This window comes from Scophthalmus maximus, chromosome 9 (assembly GCF_022379125.1).
Source record: "Scophthalmus maximus strain ysfricsl-2021 chromosome 9, ASM2237912v1, whole genome shotgun sequence".
NCBI lineage: Eukaryota > Metazoa > Chordata > Actinopteri > Pleuronectiformes > Scophthalmidae > Scophthalmus > Scophthalmus maximus.
This window is the reverse complement of record NC_061523.1, coordinates 8,980,891-9,002,689: the sequence shown is the minus strand read 5'-3', so window position 1 is coordinate 9,002,689 and position 21,799 is coordinate 8,980,891. Positions and strand designations below refer to the sequence as shown.

The 21,799-nt window shown below is 43.2% G+C and overlaps 1 protein-coding gene across 3 annotated transcripts; it reads right to left on the bottom strand.

Annotated features, from left to right (window-relative positions):
- Positions 1-3,859: 3,859 nt before the first annotated feature.
- Positions 3,860-21,560, bottom strand: sh3tc2 (SH3 domain and tetratricopeptide repeats 2). Of its 3 annotated transcripts, XM_035649878.2 has the most exons (23): positions 21,279-21,560; positions 17,964-18,089; positions 15,971-16,069; positions 14,951-15,082; positions 14,229-14,356; positions 13,904-14,009; positions 13,487-13,630; positions 12,354-12,555; positions 12,092-12,165; positions 11,329-11,524; positions 10,940-11,076; positions 10,678-10,728; positions 10,257-10,561; positions 9,320-9,514; positions 8,273-9,133; positions 7,957-8,177; positions 7,677-7,843; positions 7,126-7,303; positions 6,881-7,031; positions 6,009-6,131; positions 5,739-5,889; positions 5,397-5,593; positions 3,860-5,011 (listed from the first exon to the last, which is right to left on the bottom strand). In XM_035649878.2, the coding sequence occupies exons 2-23, from the start codon at positions 17,986-17,988 to the stop codon at positions 4,133-4,135; spliced, it is 4,722 nt and encodes a 1,573-aa protein (XP_035505771.2). In that variant the 5' UTR covers positions 17,989-18,089; positions 21,279-21,560; the 3' UTR covers positions 3,860-4,132. The 3 variants fall into 3 exon arrangements, with proteins under 3 accessions (XP_035505771.2, XP_035505772.2, XP_035505770.2); XM_035649879.2 differs by lacking the exon at positions 17,964-18,089 and having other exon boundaries at positions 21,279-21,559; XM_035649877.2 differs by lacking the exons at positions 17,964-18,089; positions 21,279-21,560 and adding an exon at positions 18,090-18,383.
- Between the last annotated feature and the right edge of the window lie 239 nt (positions 21,561-21,799).

Here is a 21,799-nt window from a genome sequence, read left to right as displayed (position 1 = left end):
TTGACAGTTGGTACCATCCAATAGGTGCAGGTCAAAGGTGGAGGTGGACGTGCAGTGGACGAGCTCTCAGTCAGGCCCGCTCCTCCAAATAAGGTCACTTGCCCTTTCAAAAAACCAAGATGGCGCTGGTCAATACACGAAGCTCGAGGCTTCAAAACAGCGGTTCACAAACCAATGGTTGACATCACGGTGGGTGGCCACATGGTTATCACTGTATTTTTGTCATTGTATAAAAGTCTGCTGAGCAGGTGCAACAGTGGCCTCTGTGGTCATAAGTGATAATTACAGGAAGCTTAAAATCTGCTGGGCTGGAACGGGCTGGAAAGGATAAAGGAATGGAGTGGAAAAGAAAAGGAAAAATGTCTTCAAGTGAGGTACAGAGACTGAAAGCAAAAAAACGAGCTAACTTGGCTGTGACAGCAACGGGCAGTCGGTGAGTTAGCCAGCAGGAGAATGTTTCTCCATCAGCAGGATAAATGTGGATACTACAAGTGGGAACATCATGTAATATAGTTAGTGTTAGATATTCATTCTTCTATTTCCATGGATCTCACTAGAAAAAATAAATAATACAGGATTTCACAGTCAAAAAGGATAATGTGCTGCATTATTGTATTTTGTTTGAAAATCTAACATTTGTTTTTTTATATGGAAGAATTGTTTTTTTTTGTAAAAGTTTGACATTTTTGCTTAAACAAATTGAGTGATTATGAATAAATATTAACGATGTGGAGCAGATTTCATAGACCAATTTCCTCTTTATGAAAAAACTACTGTCAACTTTCAACCAGTTACACTGGCTAATCCATTCTATTCGGTTGAACTCAAGACGTGCCTCTGTTTTCAAGTGAATTAAATAAAATAAAAAAACAGTATTACAGTATTAGTAGTACACAGGCTTTAATACTTTCTCTGCTTTAGTTATTATTTGCCAATGTAGTCAGAGTCTTTGCAATTTTTTGTCATAATAGCTTGTCGCATTGTTTGTACTAAAGAGAAACCAGACGAAAGCAAGTTCTGTTTTACTCTAATGAGATGTATAACTATTTTTGGCCTCACATGCTTCCTGCTTGCATAAAGCTCATTTGGTTTCCGAGTAGTACTGTTTTTTTAAAACAAATATCTCAATCTGACAATGTTTCAAACGATAGGGCACAGACAGTCCCCTTGTTCTCTGAGGCATTCAAATATATTATACATTTACTTGCTGCTATTAACTGAAGGATATAACCCTCTTTATTGTTTAATTCCACAGGTGTTTTCAACCTTTTCCCTAAATGCCAGGTAAATAAGAAAATAAAAATGTCACTTCATGCTCTAAGGGTTGCATAGATTATTCATTGGTGGAGTTTTGGAATAATGAGATAGTTTAAACTTGCGTTTTTTTGCTTCTGTTGTTGATGAGCTTCTCTAGTTCCACACAAGTATTCAGTAAGAGTGCAAACCATAAACCTGTTAGGCAAAAGTCTCCAAACAACATTAGACAGTAACTGTGTGAATGCTCACAAAGGAGGAATAATTCAGTGCTTGTTTTGGCTCAGTTGGACTGTTGAACCTGCAGGAAGAATCCCTTCGTCATTAACATGCAGATCATGTATGCAAACATTCCTTCCTTTGGCTCATTGGGTTATGAAAATCCAATCTGCAGCAGTCTCTCCGCTTTTCCCTCGCCTGCACTCCTCACACTCTTACTCGCTTGTTTTTTTCTCCGCCATTTTCATTTGTGACATACCATGTTGCACTAGTTAATATCTCATAACTGTAATTTAAGAAATGTCATTTAGGCACGCTGTTCTCTCCAAAAGTGTGGTTACATTCAAGCAGCACCACATGTACCGACTAGATAGACCGCTAGAAATTACCGTCTGTATTTTAAACCCATCCTGTCAGGAAATTGTTTAAATATTTGAATAATAACTCAAACATCCTTCTTAACTCACAGTGGCATACAAGGAGCTTTCTGCAGAACTGGTGTTAATGTGAACCCAAGAACGAAACATGACTGTCCACTTACCCTGATGCTCAGCCTGGACTGCTGCTGTTACTCAGCAGATGACAGACATCTTCTCCACTTTGCTCCCCTCCCCGTCTCTCACCTGTTGAAAGAGGATGCAAAGCGGGCTGCAGCAAGACATTGTCTTTTGCTGCCCACTTCTGGCTCGAAGGAGGAACAACACCACACGATGGCCTCAACTACGAAGCACAAAATCAACGTGATGGCTCTCTCTTGTGTTACTTTGCAGACATTGCCAAACTAGCCATGCACGCTCTGTCAAAAAGCTCATGCAAAGTATCATGGCTCTACTAACTGTTCGTCAGTAACCTCACATGCACAGTTGAGATAAGTTAAATTCAAGTCTATATTCAGCAAATGGTGACTTCTGTCTGCATAATTAGTAAATTACTTCATTACACTTTCTGTACATGACAGTGATTTCAGATGAGAAGGGTTAAAATACAGACATAGCAATACCATTTACTCTAAATTATTTTAAGTTATGATTTAGGGATTGTGGTCTTACCAGCTACAGAAGAAATTTGACGTCACCTACATCAAAATCCTCCAGTTCAAACAGAAACAAAAGACTTGTAAAATAAAGAAAACAGACTCACCGTTCTCATATCTATTCTCTGAAATGAGGGTGATCATGTCAACTGCAGTCACCTCAGATCGTATCTTCTTTTTGCTACAGAAGTTCCACCGACGCCCTAGACGAGACTTTTGATCGGCGCCCCCGACCCCATTATTTGTCCAACACTAATCGCCACTTGCAACGCAAGAAATCAAACATTGTACAACATACATAATAAAAATATTAATGATGTATTCATTACGAAGAAAGCAACTTTTGACAACTGTTAAGAGTATTTCATCCTTTTTTGACTCATTTTGCAGCTGCAACTCGAAGGCAGACCTAGACAGTCTTGGATGGTGCGTAATAACGTGCATGCATTGGTTACTTGCATGACATCAGGGTAGCAGACAGTGTTCATCATGTTGTCAACTTGTGACTGACAGTTCAGGGTGTTCAGGGCTGAGCTAGAATTTGGACCCAAAATACAGACAGCCAGACTCTATGAAAGTTTTAACATATTTCATAGTTTTTTAAGCAATATAGGGTGAGGATTGGGGGTTGCGACTTTGAGCAGTGACGTAGACAAGCAGGAACAAAGTCATCGAAGAAACTGTCCGAGTGTTTAATCACGGTCGGAACAAAACAATCTGGCGACGCCTCACAGCTTTAATTGAGGAGATAGTGAGCTCGATCAGGGACCGGTGTGCAGCCCATGGGAACTCAGGAAGACCACGGCCACTGACAGACAGAGAACTTATCGACAGAATAGGAGCAGCCAAGTCAGAGCCGTGACATGAACTTTATGTTTGCGTGGATGACTGCGCCATTAGCATTTCCCTATACAGCCTATGCCTAGGGCCGGCTCACCGCTGCAATTTAAATCAAATAAGGAGACACTTCATCTTCACGCATGACAAGACAAAGTTGATCAAAATGTAGCATTGGTGTGGGCTTGGAGGGCCATGTGCCTTGTAACTGCAGTGCCCGATCATCAGTAACACATATTTCCTGTGAAGTGCAATGTTTCTTTAGTACTTTAAATTTTGGAAGTTGACTTATTTCTTAAGTCAAACCCACTTACACAGCCTGCTGCCATAAACACCGGCTCACACACACGTGTATAAATACACAGAAGAATATGGTCCCCCAACAAATACACCATTTTCTCCTGTTTTAGTAACATCTGCCTGGTTCCCTATTAAATCCAATCATACTTTTTTCTAATAAATAAATATATATATGTATATTTTAGTGAACAAAACACAAAATAAACACTCAGCAAATAAAATTACATTCTTTATGTTCAAGTCATATCTTCCAGAGATACAAAAACAATGAGAAATCATATATTACAAGCACAGTACACTGTATCATCCACAGTGTATCTTATACAAAAGGCACATGCTTTGAATTAACTAAATCTCTGACAATCTTACAATATTGACATCATCTGTCCTATAATAAGTGCCGTGTGGCTGGAACGTTGCAGTCATTTTGCTGGTCAGCAGACATGTGGCCAGACAAGGGAAATGTCAGTGAAGAGCAGAAAAGTGCCACTAGATGTAGACGTCCAAGTCCATGTGTTCACTCTGCGTGTCTCCAGTCTCCGATTTATCCGTGTCTGTGCAGTCGCAAGAGTTGTCCACATTTACGGTCTCGTCTGGATTCATGCTAACATTCTCTGTATGGTCAGAATCAGGTGGACGTGCGTCTCTTTGAATGGGATCTGCATTAGCATCTGTTCTTTTAGTGGGGGTGTTTTGTTCATCCTGAGTGTCTATGTCTGTAGCGTCTGCGTGTCCTGGGATGTCATTGGTCGGAGAAACAGGTCTTCGACTGGGCACGCCGGCGTCAGTATCAACGTCTGGATCATTCTCGCCTGTTGGATCCTGGTAAGTTTGTAGTGTGTCAGCGGAGCTGCTGGAGTCTGAGATCTGGTCCTTCGCTGTATCAAAGGACTCAGTGAATGTACTGTCACTGCACGACTGACTGGCGACGGTGTCTGTCTCAGGACCATCCACATGAGGAATGTTCTCCTCTGCACCCGTAATGTCCACATGCCTCACACATGTTCCTGCGGCTAAGTCAACATCATACTTTTCATCTGTAGGTATAGAGTCAAAGATGTGTTTTCTCTTCATCAAGCTCTCTGTGTGTCCCAGATCAACTTCCATGAGCTGTTCCTGTTGGTCAGGCCGCGCTTCTGCACGGTCCGTGTTCTCCTCTCCAGCCGCAGTGGCTTCCGCTCCAGCCAGAACTCTCTTCAGACCCTGAGCTCTGTCTCTGTAAACTTGGCACAGCTGAGTGTCGGGCATGTGGTTGCCGTGGATCTCTGCCAGCTTCATGTACACCACATACAGAGCCTCAGGCTGAGCTTGGTCCTCCAGGGCCGCTGCCAGAGCCAAGTGGAAGTAGCCCACTGCATCAAACGGATCCTGGACAAAGTGCACAGTGCAGAGTTGGTCATGGCTGGATTTTGATCACCACCAGTTCTGTTTAGACAACACCAGATAAAGGTACAAAATGCAAAATGTGTCCCTGCCGAGATCTGAAGCCTTTTATCAGGACAAGTAAAAATAAATGTGACCTAAAATTTAATTTGCCACATTATTCTTCTTCATGCCAAACACAGTAAAATGCATTAGTTCATCCAAGAAAAGTACCATTACCATTGTGTAAACTACATTTTTTTGATCATATAATTTAAATGTATTCACTTTCAGTCACATACAGTATAACTGAAAAGTTCAACTTTGAAGCTTGTGTTTCACATCCGATCATATTTCCAAAATGTGACTCTGTTTTACTCGTGTCCTGTACCTTCAGTTTGTGTAGGGTGAGATTTCCCAGTCTGCAGTAGACCTTGGTGAAGTAGCCAGCCTCCGTACGGTGCTGCAGGACTGGGGGGCAGAGGGACAGGGACTTCAGGTAGTAGTTTTCTGCCAACTCATACTGCTGCAGGCTGTAGTAAACTGTGGCCAGCCGGTGGTAGGCTGCTCTCTCGTTCACACGCACAGCTGAGGAGAAACAACAACGGTGTCTGCTCACAGCGTAGGTCTATATATCATCGACAACGATGGTTATAGCTTCACATCTTCATGAACAGTTAACCAATAATCATAAGGTGCCGATTCTTTTTTAGGCCACCCTCCTACTCTGTACCTGTTTTAATGGCGACCTGGACGGCCAGTGTGGCATACTGCAGAGCCTCCTCCTGCTCTCCCTGGTTCATCAACAGCTCTGTCAGTTTACTCAACAAACGAAACTCCGAGTGGATGTCCTTGATGCTGCGTGCAAAGGGCAGACTGCCATCCTGAATAATATAAGAGTTATTTGTTCAATTAGATCGAGAAGTGATCCAGAAGTGTCGAGAAGCATTTGACCATGAAGGTTACAGATTAATCAAATGTATTTTATGTTGCATCCTCTTACCCTGAAGAAAGGCAATGAAGACATCCGATTTCTGTGGCCTTTAAAGTAGACGTCTCCTGCCTCCTCGTAGATGCTCATGGCAAAGTGAGGGTCATTCATCCTCAGGGCCGTCTTCACTGCTGCCTGCCAATCAGATAATGTCAATCAGCACTGATTGTATGTAAAATAATTAGTGTTTGTCATGGCTGCTCAGGAACACAGATCAGGGGTGTAGCACCAAATTCTGGGCCCTATTCATGAGCAGTCGCTGTGGGCCCCTCCACTATTTTTTGTAAAACATTCATTCAGTCTCTCAACCAATGTATTCAGCCAATTTTTAATTCATGTTTTGACATACTACCTAAAAAACTTAGACCCAAACAAAACATGACAAATGCCATACAAGCCCTTGCACACTGATGCACAAATCTCAATGCAACTTACATCCCAATGCGACACGTCATGCATCCAAATATATATATTGTTTGCATCGCAAATAATTGTAATTCTTTTTTCTACTTGTTTGCATCTATTCCAGTAAATATACATATATATATATGTATATATATATATATATATATATATATTATAGAAAATATGACAAGCAAATTCTGCTAAGGAGCCCTCCTACTTGTCTGAGACATCAAACGACCTATCACAGCTTTCAGAGCTGTTAGTTTGTGAAAAAGACCTTAGCAAATCCCTTAGCATACTTATCAGTGAGCATTTTGCTTCAATATGCATATTTCAAGGTTTGCATTTTCACTAGCTCACTTATTTTAGAATTTATTGACTTCAGAACCACCTAAAGGATTGCTTGTGTTTGGTGAATGCTAGTTGAAAAATGCTCCCCTCCCTCATGGTACCACTCCGCCCTACTCTGTCATACATACCTGCAGGTACATATCAGCCAGCTCGTCCTCCTGGATGAGGTAATATATGCGTCCCACTTGTAACCAGGTCTCTGACTCTTCCTCTCTCCTGCCCAAATCAATAGATATCCTCAGGCTCTGCTTGGTGTAGTCGAGGGACTTACGCGATGATCTGCAACACACAAAACAATTTTTTTATTTTTTTAAATTAAAGCATGAAAGAAAAATTAGAGGATGAGAGTGAGAGAGAAGGAGAGAAAACTCACCTCTCGGTGTTGAGTGAGAGGTAGAGGCTGCTGAGGATTTCCAGGTACTCTCCCTCCAGTCTCTTGTCCTTCAGCTCTCTGGATACTGACACACAGTGCTCAAAGTAGACGATGCTCTGACCGTACAGCAGCATGTCAGCGTACAGCCGACTCAGCACCTTGGCCACCACCATCTGACCTATGAGAAATACAGCTTGAGTCTTAAACTTTGCTCCTGAGAAATGATATCTTACCACAGGTATGTCGGTATCAGCGTGCAATTGATATCAGTCGATAATGAACAAATAGGAGCAGTGTATTTGTCTATATATAATAAGCAAATATAATAAACAAGTAATCATAAAAATACATTCATTAACATAGACTGTAGAAAAAAAAAGGATGTAGTCAACAGGTCCGGGAAGGGGAACCAATCCAGAAGTGGCTAAAGACTGTATAACCTCTGGAATGACCAGCAGAGGGCGACGCCACTGGTTGCAACAATATGTAAGGGTGACAGATTATTTTTGTCTGGCTCATTTCAAATTTTTCCTTAGGTGTACAGTACTTACTGTGCATATTCCTGGCATGTAGTGCAATTAGCAGTCCCATTTCGTAACACGCCCTGATGTCCTGACTCCTCCCCCTGTCTTTGTAGCTCCGCCCCATCCAAAGGTAGGTCTGAACATGCTCCTCATCTGTGGGGCTTTCCCAAAGCTCAAGAAAAAGGTGCAGTGACCTGGTGATACAATTACCATCAGAGTAAATTAGCATTTGTACCCTCTGTCTACATTTCCTTGGAGCGTCTCTATTGCACAACTCGGAAAATCAACAGCAAGACAGTTATCTGACCTGACAAGGAAGCGTTCTGCTACCCAAGATGCCCCTGCATCCAGCGCCAGGCAGCCCAGGTTGGACAGGGCCAAGGCCTGGTTCCTCTGATTACCATTCTCCTTGGAGATCACCAAAGCTGAGTGGAGGTGCCAGCCTGCCTCCCGGACTCGACCCTGTCGCCTTAAACACAATGCCAAGAGGTTGTGAATCACTCCTCGCTGCGTGGGACTGTCTGTGCCCTGGAGACAAATTCACACAAAGAGACACATGATAATTATATAAAGGAACATATAGAGCCCAAGTGTCTACAAATGTCTATGTGCATTTGCTGTACCTGAAGTGATGTGAGCAGTGGATGTAGGACGCTCTGGGCCCTCTCAGCTTGTCCCGACAACACCAGCAGCCACCCTAGCAGGACAGAGGCTTCAAAGCCCTCCTCCTCATTGATGTGGCCACCCATCTCCACAGCTTGTTGAGCACAGCGCACAGCTTTGTCTAGAGCATTATACTGCTGGTAGACCGAGGCCAGGCCCAAACACAGGTCCCTTTGGGTCTTCATGTCTTCCCCCTGCTCAGCAAGAGCCAAGGCCTGCTGAAGGAAAACCACAATCTGGGCAGGGAGCAAGGAGGTTCCTTCCTTCCAGCACGGGTTCAGGCGAACAGAATTCCTGATAAACAATTCAATCCTCTGGAAGGCATCAGGGAGGGAGTGGTCTTGTCTTGAGTCCAAGCTCAGAGAGGCCAGGGCTAAGTAAGGCATGTATTTACGATGATAGAGCCAGCTCAAGAGCCAATTGAGGTCCAGAGGAACTATGGGCTGCCCCTCGGCAGCAGAGAGAGTTACTGAGAGAAACTGGAGTCTCTCCACAAAGGGAAGAGCTTCATCGGTCTTCTTGAGAAGCAGGAAGAGGCTGGAGATGAGGTAGCATACGCGAGCCTCCAGGTTTTTGTCCCCTATCACCACCGATCTCCTCAGGAGCAGCTTCAGCAGCTCGACCTCGTCCGTGGAGGTGAAGGTGTGGCTGGGGAGACAAAGGAGCAGGGCGCTGGCCTTCTCCAGAGTCTGGGGCAGCTTGTCCGTCATACGCTGCTTCAGGTAGACGGCGGTGAGGTTTGTCAAGAGAGCGACGAGGAGCGGGGTGTCAGAGAAACTGTCCACGCAAACGCTCAGAGCCTCCTCATAGTACACCCTTGCCTTGGGAAAAGAGGAAACACATGTAGGGTCTGTGAAAACAATGCATGAAAGGCTTAAGATTCATATTCTTTTGACTCACTTGTCCCTTCAACGAAAAGTAACCAACAGCAGATGATCAAATACAGAAATAAAGCATATTGATATCAAACACCACTCACATATTAATTCTACAAATTGAGTTCAAACCTGTGATAGCTTTAGCTTCTTAGCACAGAGCCTTCCCAAGAGAAAGCATGCTCGTCGATGTGCCCAGTTCAGGCCCATCCTCTTCGCGCACTCCCTGACACTCTCGAGGTGACCCGAGAGTTCATCCTCTGTCTTACCACTGAAGGTCACCCACAGGAAGGAATACCGCAGGTCGTACAGAGGCAGGAAGTCCTCCTGGGAAAAAATAACAAACAAAATATTTTAAAGTTAAGTAAAAAATAGAGTTAATGGGATTGACTGGAGTCCCACAGGTGCGTCCTTACACATATAATAAAGATTGGACTAGAAATTAGTTTTTGAACAAAGTGAAAATGGTGGCTAATTTAATGGATGAAACCAATGAAGATATTTGAAAAAAACATCAGAAATGTGATATTAAATGGAAAAGACTTGAAGCCTTTTTTGAAGATGTGAAGTACACTCTTGATTCTTGCACTTTTTGGATAATATCATCATGGTTGAATACAATTATTGTAAGTCGCTTTGGACAAAAGCGCCTGCTAAATTCATGTAATGTAATATTATGTAGATCGATGTCTGATGGTGTTGCTAGAACGGTTAAAAGAAGTGTGCTTATGCTGGAATAGGATTTTTGTTTGTCTCTTTGCACTGTATAATTGACTCAGACATTACAGGAAATGATTTTAGTTATCAGAAAATGACAGAAATAGAAAATGCTTTCTGATAAATGAAAAAAGGTTCAAGAGTTAAGTGCCAAGAGGATTATGAGTGAGCTGAAAATAAGATTGAAGGTGGTGCTGGAATAAATAACTTTGAGCAAAACAGGAAAGATTTGAATATGCTGATTTTCCTAATCTATCAACCATCTGAATTATGAAATCTTGAAGAAAAAAGAAAGTCTTCTGTTCAATCTGCCTGTTTGGCTTTGACTGAGCGGTTGACCTGAGACTCTGACCTGGAAGTGTTCATGGTTGAGCAGGGTCAGTGTGGGGTCACTGAGCTCTGACTCCTCCCCCTCCCAGCTGTTCTCCTCGGAGAAGAGCGATGGACCGTTCTGTAACTCGTCCAGCTCTCTGAAAGTGTCGTCCAGGGCAAAGGACATGTGCTCCCCGTCGCGGGGTAGGGGATTTTGGGAGGGATAGATGGACAGGCGGGGAGAGGAGTGAGAGACGGAGGCGCGTGGGGAGGATTGGTATGGGGGTGTCCCACCACTTCTCTCTGACATGACACTCTGACGTGTGCTCAAAGGAACCTTGTGATCTGTGAGAAGAAGAGAGACAAAGTGGTTAAGTATATCAGCGCAGAGCAAAGAAGCCAATTGAGGCTTATTTTTTAAAAAAAACAGCTGATTTCCACTACGAATTGTGAAGCATTACCATGTTTTGGCTGATTCCTGATGTACATGAAGTCGGTCTCATCCAGTCTGTCTGGAAACACGCAAGGTAAATCAATTTAAGCGTCAGTTTTCCATTTGGGAGTAGAGATGGAAACACTGTCCTGTTTCATTTTACTCCCAGAATAAATGCAACATTACCACGATTTACAAAACAAATATGAGCTGCACATCGAATCAAACATGACCCGTGATTCAGTTATGGTTCTGGCACAAATCCTTCCTTGAAAAAAGCATGACCTTACCTAGCCTGTACACAGAGCTGATGTCAGAGGAGAAGAGTCTTTCCAGCAGACTGCTGTCACTTGGCTCAGAGCTGCACGGGTTTGCCTGGGCCAGGCTGACCCTCTCCTCCGCAGTCAGGAAGACCAATTGTCCATCTCTGTGCAGGAGAAACAAAGGCAGCATTATCATCTCAGCTGTCGCCCCAGCCTCCTCACCCGATCCAGACTGCAGATACACTAAATGGGATTTCATTAAAGATTAGTGGAAGATGATAACCAAGAGGTAACTAATGTTGATTCGATCAGGATAAAGTTCTTTAAAGTTTAAATGACGCACAACATCATCAGACCAGTAAGTTCAAGCCACGTCATGTATTGTGTAACTGGAAAAAAAAGAAAAGATTTCTTACAGGGGCATAGTGTCCAGAGGTTTGACGTGGGCCTTTTGTATAAAACCAGTGCGTCCCGTGGATGTGTGTGTTCCTATGAACATGCCCAGGCCTCGGACTAGCAGACCCTGGATCTCGACAATGTCCCCTTGGCTCAGCTGAAGCTCCTCCGGCTCCACTGGACAGTGGTCGACCACTGCGACACAGGAACCTGTGACTGAGGTATTTGATGAGGGGAACAGGATTAGCACAAGCAAAATATATTAGCCTTTTGTGATCAACATGTAAGAGCATTATGTGATCGTGATTATGTGGATACGATACAATGTATTTACACTGTACCGTAGTACTACATGGATGTTTATATCCCAACAAGAAATTGAGAGGACATAAAAATTTAGGGGCTTATTACCTCAAAACAGCTGCCTGCTGTATCGGGAAATAGCTTTTAGCAGTATGCGTGAGGGTTAGGTGTTAAAGCCTAAACCTAAAACGTTAAAGCTGCAGGCTGTAAAACCGAAGCAAAGAGCTTAAAAAGGCCAAAATACTCTGTAGAGGGGATATGCAGAGTAGTGTGATAGTTACACCATCTGTGAGTTTGCTACTTTCCCATTACACATTTGATCTCAAATGTGTTGAAGAAAAATGTGAAAAACTAGTGTAGCATCCATTGCACTGCAGTGCCCGGTGTGTGAGTGAGGATATGGTATAAGAGAAAACTATACAGTACACTGAGTCTTGTTGATGAACACATGGTGCTACATATGTGTGCATATACTCTTACCAATTGGATGTTCAAATGGTTCCTTTTCTGTTGGCAAGCATCCAGGATAGCCTGGGTACTTCCTCAGGAACCACCTGACCAAATGGGAAGTACAGTTTATCAAATCTATAATTCTATTAATGCGTATAAATGTCCCCGTCCTTTAGTACAGCTCCGTTCATTCAGCCAATCGTTTTGACATGGGAACATATTAGTTTTACTGTTTCTAAGTCTAGGACTGTGTAACTGAAGTTGCTCATTTGAGGGACGCAGCGTGACTCACTGATAGAAGGGGTATGGCAGTGGCTGCATGGCATCGACTGGTACCATGCCGTGGTTTCCTGTGGAGAGCATGGTGCCCTCCCGCATGTTGTCCTGCCCTGTGTCCTTGACCATCAGCAGGTCATTCTTTTTGAATGGCAGCAGTTCTTCGTCATCTACATCCTGCTCACTTCTTGTGAATAGCGCCTTCGCAAAAAAGGATCCTGCGAGGAGATTTGCATTAACATGCATTAGTAGAGAGACACCGTCGGGTCAAACACACACACACACGCAAGCGAGCATGTATTAAACCAGACACCTCAGGTGTATTCAGTAAGTGGTTTTGTGTTGATAAAAGTCACAACACTTAAGTTAAAGATCAGCAAAACTGCTACTACTGCGCCCCCATTCAGTCACTTGCAAATGATGGATGTTTTATAACCCCGTAATGTAATTCCCATAACTATTTGCCAGCACTGCAGTGCCTATTATACGTTTCCATGGAGTGTTTGGCCTCGGGGAAATGCTGAGGAGAAATAAGTTATGTCTGTGTAGACCAGGCAGGAGGGAATCAATAAACATTCTTTAAGGCAAGTAGAATAATAGTTTTGCCTTAGCTGCTAATTATGTAGGAGTAAAATGGGAAAACCAGCTGAGCAGAGTCATCAAAAAAAAAAAGAAATCAAAGGATCACATTGCCTACTTGCAACTAGAAGTCTATAGCAGTGTAGAGATTGGCCATACACAGTAAGACATGGGCGGCTCTCTCAACTGACGATAAGCCGCTCAATGCTATGACATGTTCAATGTCACGTGCAGTCGTCAGCGGGTCTGTCTTAGTGTTAATTGGGATCGGTTGAAAATCCGTGATGGGTTCAAATGTCAGCTGCAGCTAGTTTCTGTTATATCCTGCACTGTCACTGTCGTCAATTGAATGCATTCTGAATGCATGAAAGAAAAAAGCGAAAATAATAAAAAATAATAAAAAAAAAATTGGATCGCATATTGAATGGCTGATTTCATTCGTCTCCAAAAGTCTTTACAAGGGTCTCAGTAATTTAACAGAGGACCCCTTTCACTCTCTCAGCCTCTGTGCTAATTGCTCAAATTAAGCTCACCAAGCTTCCATTAATTGACTGACACAGCATCACTGACCTTCCTGGACCAAAAGTCCTAGGTAGAGTGTGGCCAGATGTTCCTCATCCACGCTGACTTTAATCTCCAGGTCGCTGAGCAGCTCTGGGTCCAGCCAGAAGGACTGATCACACAGGAAGTTCTCCAAGCAGCGAGCCACATAGCCTGAGACAGTGCACACGCAGTTCAACATTTAATACCCATAACTTTACTCATGGTAATATCACTGCATCCCCGACAACAGAACCATGCTACACAATCTGATGATTAACACATTCAAAATTGAACAATAAATGCAGGAGTGGGGAAAGAAACTTGAAAAAAACCATTCAATATATTAATGACCATGTAAGCATTAATCAGAGTTAATGTTGAGAGTTGTTTTGATGATGTTCTTTTAGGGCCATTAAAGAAATAAAAGGGGGTGTGGTTTCTTACCCAATGCCAGGTAAGTTGAAAACTTCCAGATTTCCTCCACAGTCTTGAATGTGAGTACAAAGCTGTCTTTCTCGGCGTGGACAGACACCAGACGTGCAGACAAGTCCTGCAGGAACAGAGTCTCGTTTTTCATTTATTGAAGAGAAATCCGTCTCCATAAAGTGCACAATACACATTGGCTAGAGTGTGATATATCACATCGCACTATATTGCCTCTTAATGCACCTTATTCTAGATTATATCAGGAGTTAGTGTGACATTACACGGACATTGGTACAGTAATGTCTGTGTAATGTCTGCATTGTCAGCGCCAACGCTCACTCACTTTAAAGAGCTGGATCACGTCCTGGCTGTTGCTCTCCACCACTCGTAGTCGTGTGCGCAGTGCTTCCTGTAGGCTTCGGTCAGGAGCCACACTGGAGCGCCTCCGCCCAGTGAACAACAGCGAGATTTCTAAGTGAAAGACGAGAATTTGAAAGTTTAAGATCAAACAAATCCAATGCAAATAATGTCCCTAATAATAATAATAATAAACATTTGTAATGCTCATAATAAACATTTGTAATGCTCATAATAATTTTGTAGAAGTAGAAATAAGTTGCACTTTTTTCTATTTGGGATCATTCAGTTTAAGGAAATAAAATAGAAAACTGACAGACAAAACTTTCAAGAGAGCATGAGGATTTTCTTCGAGAGCCCATATTCCCGTTAGATGCTTTGTGAGCACAATGGTAGTCCCTGGAGGAATAACATAGCTATTAGGCTTCTAACTGGACTCTCAGTGTGTCCAATTAAATCCATTTGAGAGGAAGAACCTGGGGGAATGTGATGGATGGAGCTAAACTGCTGAGTGAGTAAAACATTAGTAGACAGGGAAATGTGCTTCATCATTATGCAAAAAAAATAATAATATATATATATATATATATATATATATATATATGCACGGGGAACACATCTGTGGATAAAGTAGAACTAGTTTAGACTGGTCAATGTGTATGCCACAGATCAGGCGATGGACTCTGGTGAAGGCCTCATTAAATGTACCTGAGGAGAATTTATCTCCCAGTGACACTGTACTTCTTCTAAAAAAGGCCTCTTTCTTCTTCCAGTAACTGTCAGGCTCCACCTCTCCTTCAACCGACTCCCCCAGTGGACCGCCCTCCTCCTCACCTCCACCTGACAGAGGACAAACAAAACACTGGATCAAGTTAGGATTGTCATCTTTGCCAATTCAGAGCATAGATTACACGCTGAGGTAGAAAACTCAAAAACAGTGTTGTTTAAGCCAATGTTGCCCAAACAGCAACTTGTATTTACCGTAGGGTTTTTTGGTTTGATAAAGACAGGTGTGTAGTGTGTGGAAACAATTTTATCAAAATGGTTGTCTCAAGGGCTGTTCAAAGCAGGCTGCAATCACAGTGCACACTGGCGTGGGGATTTGACTCGAAATGTTACCAGATGACAAGAGATGGAAATCACTGTTTGCCCTTTAAGAAAACATACATGTCTGTGGTCAGCCTTTAGTCAGATGGAGCAGGTTGAATGTGTTACTTAGAGCAGTGGTTCCGAACCTTTCTTATCTACTGTACTTCCACCGCCCTGAAAAATAACATCAAATAGTCTTTCACTCACACCACCCATGATATATCCGCTTTCATTTCATTTGAAACTGGATATTATTCAACACTACTGATTGTTTAAACTTGAAACTTTAAAAAAAAGCAATAGTGTTGAATGATATCCAATTAAAGGAAATATCTGTCACTGGTTAAGTCGAGTAATATTGAGTATTGTTGAGCTTTACCTCAGCACATTCACATGATCTGAATAGTTTAGAGATCTATGACGCATATAATAGGGTAATAGTCGTATAGGGACAAGCCTCCCCTGGTTTGTTCCATTGTGCGGAGAGGATGGCCCAAACGCTTCCTCAGTTTGTCACCACAGCACAACTCCTTCCTAAATGAGCCTCACAATGTTGTTTGGGGGTCCAAACTAACAGATGAGCAGTCTGTTATGTTAAGATTTCTGCAATAACCAGCCTTTCTGTGGAACACACGCTACCTTGAGTCATGATGTCATTCCCTGAAAGGTAATCATTTGTTCCCCCAAGAGTATATGGTGGTTCCCTCCAAAGAGCATCCAGCTCAGCAGGAGAGATGTCTGTGAAAAGGGAAGCAAATCAGAGTTGGACTTGAAAATAAAGAACACATTTACTCCCGTATTAACCCAATGAATCATAAAATTATTCACTTGGATTTATAAAGTTCGATTATCATATCATTGTATATTAATGGAATAGTTCAACATTTTGGGAAAAATACATATCCAGTTTCTCTCTAAGTGGAGATTGATACCACTGCAAATTTGTACAGTCAACATGAAACTACAGCTAGCTGGATTGGTTTAGCGTAAAGACGCACTAGGGTTAGGTGCGGCCCGTCCATATGGGCAGGTGGGGCGCCACTAAAAAAATAATCCACCCCGAAACAAAGTTCCTCCTATTTTAGATTTTTGAAAGTTAAAACAAATAATTTCAGTGATTTGCTCTCAATTTAGTGCGTTAGCAGATTGATCTCATTGCCTAATGGTCAAAGATACGAACTGCAATATGCGCCAATAGAGGCTCATTGGGGCAGGATTAAATCCTGCCCTACTGCTGTACTCTGCAGACCTTTATTGTTTTCTTCAGTTAGTCTGTGGCGCACACGTTAAGAACTTCCTGAAGAAATAGCGACCAGTACCATCGCAGCGTCGGCTGTGTCTTATACTGTAGAATTAGTTTTTTTTAAAACCATTTGATCGACTAAAATTGGAAGAGGAGTTGGTGATCAAGCAGTTTGGCTCTGATAGATCAGACATTCATTCTATTATGTTTATGTACTGTCTATTCTCGAATGTAGTGATTATTAAACGTGATTACGATAAAAGTATAAAATATACTTAATTATTAAGAAACAATATGAAAAGTGGGTGTGGCTAGCAAGTGTTAGTGAGCAAGTGTCCGCCCCACTAGAATTTATGACCACGGGCCGCTGACGATTAGGTCCAAAGGTCAAGGCACTTCCAAAGCTCGCTCATGTAATGTAGTATAAAAAACATGATGTCATATATAAAATCACCATTTTTAGGGGTTAGCCTAGATGCAAGACTATTTCTTGGCTGGAAACAAACAGGAGAAAGTCCACAAAGTTATATAGCATAGCTCAGAAATGTTCCAGCTCATACAGTAACACTGCGTAAAATCATGAAAGGTATTAAAATATTTTAAATACTTAGATTTAATACAGGAGATATAATGTGTTAACTCATGAGATTTATATGTTCTTGTAGTGGGTGTAGTCAAGCTAGCTGTTTCCAGTCTTAACTGGTCCAAAGTCCTGTTGAAGTTTTACCTCACATTCTCTAAGAGTGACATTGATCTTCTCATCTCCAAAAGACAGTTATATTTCTCAAAATGTTAAACTACTCTTTTAAACGACATAGCTGTCCGGGTAGGGGAGAGAGTTAATGTCATGGGGGGAATTGGGTGCAGCAGTTTATACAGGAATCGCCAAGTCTGAGCCATTGGTTAGTATGAAGAGTTATTGGGTTGCGGAGGAGGGGGGACAACAGTGACATTGAACACAGACACACAGCTGCACTGACATCAGAAAAAACCTCCAGGCTCAAACAGCTGTCCTGCGCGAGACTCCTGAGAGCATGGTCACGTGTTTTCAGACACAGTTTAAAAATGACAAGGGGACGTTGTCCACCAGATAGTGCCAAAAAATAGTCGGGATTTGTATTTAAACGGCACTTGTCTTTATTTTCAACATGCTTTGTCAGTGCAAAACCACAACAGAACAGTATTATCTTGATGCAAAGCATTCACAACAGGACAATGGGGCGCACAACTTAGCAACACAATGCAACATGACACACGGGCTGGAGTGGACAACAGCCTATTCTCTTCCGTCCTACTACACAGAGCACAGTTAGCACCAGCAGGACTGCTTGGGTCAACACAAGCACAGTCATGCTGCTACAGTACAGAAACACGCCATGCCATTTTTACCTTCTTGGCTAAATGTGTTACCCATGTTGTATATACAGTACACAGAGCTATGCTCCTGTCTATCTGAATACAGGGCTGCGTCTCATGGCGGTACTGTAGTAGCACCGAGCGCAGGCTGGGACCGACCTGTGAAGGAGGAGAGGCAGACTTTGATGAGCGGTCCACAGCAGGAAGAGTTGAGCAGCGGTCTGCAGCAACAAGACGCCATCTGGCCCAAGAGCCCGCAGCTCCCAGAGATCAATGCCATCCCATCACTCCCCGCCCGGCCTCTTTAACAACAATTCACTCTCTTCCTCTCTGTTGGACAAGCCCTGTTTCCCTTCCTATTTCTGTATTCCCTTTCCTGCCCTGCTCACCCTCTGTCTTCCCTATAGTTAGTGTTTACTGAATGAGTCTCTTCTGTACCCCTGCAAACCTTATCTCTCCTACTTCTCTATCTGACTGGGCCGGCTTCTATTTCTAATCCTTCTGTCTCTCACTGTCTGCATCTCCCTCCTCCCACCAGCATCTCTCTCCTCAGTAGCTGCCCAGTTCGTCAGTGAATGCATAAAGCACTCTCTGCGACTGGTATGAGAGTGTGTAGGGGGGGCAGGCCTCAGTGAGAGTTTCCCTGTGTGTTGTGTATGTGTCCGGGTCAGTGAAAATATGCACAGAATGTGTGTCACAAAGACAATGAGTGAGTCTTCTGCTGGGAGAATGTATTGCTGATCCACTGTAAGGCAATGCCACGCAGGGACGGGCTGCAAGGTCACAGGAAGTAGGGGTGTTGAGAGTAGCCTGGTGGCATAGATCGAGGATCAGTTTATCCACATCACACAGTTCAACACAAGTCTGCTCTCTGCCATCAGAGGGGGAGCGGACCGACAGAAGGCAAGACATTTGCACGCCAGGATAGCATCATCCCACACTGTGAGGTCACCGTGAGGAACAGGAGGTCATATAATGAGATTAGTCCTTGGCGGTTTTGACTTTTCAAGGATCCATTTCTGCTGCAGACACTGAGGAGGGACAGGACCTTACCATGACTGCAAAATATACTGTCACTGCTTTCATGTGACCCTTTACCAGCCAAGAAGGAAAGGAAGCATTTGTTAATATTCTTTAAGAGAGAATTGAAAAAAGGTGATACATGTATTATGTTGTTCTCTTCGATGCACACAGTCTTAGCCTGTGGTATGAAGGCAGGACACTTTGTCTTGTGCTACTCCAGCATAATGTGTTCACTCAGGCAGTGACGAATCACGTGATTAGGTGCTGGAACTTCATGTCACTTTGGGAACAGTGTGTAATGTTCTGGGTGTGTAATCTTGACACTGTGATTCGATTTGTTTATTTCATTTAGTTATTTGAAATAAATGTAACCTTTTTTTTCATCATCAACTTTCAAGTTGACATGGTGACCTTATTAGCTTACAGTTGCTCATTAGAACATCCACTTGAACCAGAGCATCATCATCTTTCATTCTAAGTCTTGGTTTGACACCCTGGCCCGTGTAAGTCCGATAATCGCGGTCTTTCAGCTCTGTTTTTGGTCCCTACCAACTCCTGAAGGAAATATCTGGCTCTTCAGCTTCTCAGTGCGCCGCCATGTTCATCCTGTAGACTCTGCTGTCTGATGATGAACATGATGTGTACAGTGCATTTTGAGAGCTTTTCCACGGACAGCAGCTGGATGATGCAGGCCAAAACAATACAATGAGAGTGGTGAGCGTGAACCCACACAGTAAAGTAGGCAGGTAAGGTCCTAACCATCAATTTTAAGAGATATAATGCTTTTTAAAATATGTTGAACCCATACATCCACAGGCCTACTGTTTCTAGATGTAAAACCTGTCAACGCAAACCATCTGATTTGTCGTGGTGTTAGAAACAACCTGGTTCAATCGACACAGAGCGAGACGTGCTCCGTGCATGATGCATTGTGTGACTGATGTCAGTGAGTGGCCACTGAATGTGATGACCGAGCATGGGAAACCAATGCATAAAGTGTCTCCCTCTGTGGCCTGAACGTTCTGCTGCTTTAGCACACTGGAGACAAAGTGGCTGAAATCCTTGTCTGCGACCAGCTTGTTTACTTGGCGGCTGAATGACCATGACTGAATTCTGCGCGGGTGCATTTTGTGAGGCAGTAAACAGGCCGAAGGCGCGTCTGAGCATTTGCTGACACTTTTCCAGAGTGTCTCCCCTGCTTGTTTCTCATAGCGGAAAAGCAGATTCTGTCTAATCTAATAAACACAGACTGCTCAAGGCTGATATGTGCGGTCACATGCTAGTCCTTTGTTAGCACCAGGAGCTGCACAAGGGGCAGCGGTTGCCTCTAGTGACAACCACTTTTCAAACATACAGAGATTGACGAGGAAACAATGCAACCCGATTTCTGGCGATACTGTATAAGTCTCTGCATCATCTTTGCTGAACACCTGTGGCTATTGTTTCCTTCACACACGTCGCAACTCACAACTTTACTTGAGTCTCATTTAAACAATATACATGCGATTGCAGACATGTAAAGCCACAGACACAGAACGGGTTGACGGGTTCTAGTGACCACATACCATAAATGACCCTAGAGTCTCCACACAGTCTGAAAACCACAGCAAAAGCCTGCACTGGAATTGTGACCCCCTCGGCAGTCCATGACAACAACATTCAACCCTGATGAAAAACATATGGCACCAGCGGCGTCTGGCTGTCTTCAAATGCATGCTCAGTAGGGTTTGTTCGAGGTGTTTGTGACTGTGTAAGTGTATTTGTACAATCTGAGTTTTTTTAGAATTGGAATATGCGGCGCAGGACTTAGTGGAGAGTAATGTGAGACCTGGGTTTGGGGCTCTAAGTTTAGACGAACCTCCTCACTCACATGCCTGTGTGTCTCGGGCAGAGCTCCCTGCAGGGAGATTCCCACACTGTTGCGCACCGGCATTTGTGCAAAAACGGACACAAACATTGTGGAATCATAACCACTAATTCATCAGGCTACCGTGGATCAGTTTCCTTTCTGCAATATCACTTTCATTCATTAGAAACAGAACGGAGACATGAGATGAATTGTATAAATCTATTGCTCTGCCCCTGAAGAGACTTTGGAAACAGATACACAAATTAACAAGCCACAAATAGCAGAACTACAACGACTACATGACAGTTACTTAAAGCTTCACCTTCCACCCCTACAACCTGTTGACTGACAGCAAATCAGGCAGTTTGTTTTTGTGACTAGGTACAAAGTACAGTGGTGTTAAACCAAGGAGGAAAGTTCATGACACAGCAAGAATGGTGTGTTAAAAAGAGCAAAAAAACCCCAGTAACTCTTACCTCTGTGATGCCTCCAGTCCTCCCTTCTCAAGTCATTTCTCAAGTGAGTGGCAGAATGTGTGTGTATTATCTATATGTCTTTGTGTATGTGTGTGTGTGTGTGTGTGTGTGTGGTTTCACCATTTGACTGGCGAATTGTCTCTGATGGCTGGTGAAACTGGCACCATTCCCAAAAAAAAGAGATAAAGAAAGTCAGAGTGTGTGTGTGTGTGCGTGTGTGTGTGCGTATGTATGTATACACCTATGAGCGCTACAGAGGCTAACAGCATGTCACGGAGTGAGGGAGTTTTTCTTCGCTGTTAACTCCTCCCAACATTTATTTGGGACGAGGGTACAGCCCCCTCCTTCTCTCCCTCTCTCTTTTTTCTCACTCACCCCTACACACACACACACACACACACACACACACACATACACACACACACACACACGCTCTCTCTCTCTGTCGAAATGTGTCAACAAATGAGCCTGCAACCGAACTGAAGCAGTGAAAACAGGTCAGGTTGAAATTAGCTTTTGAC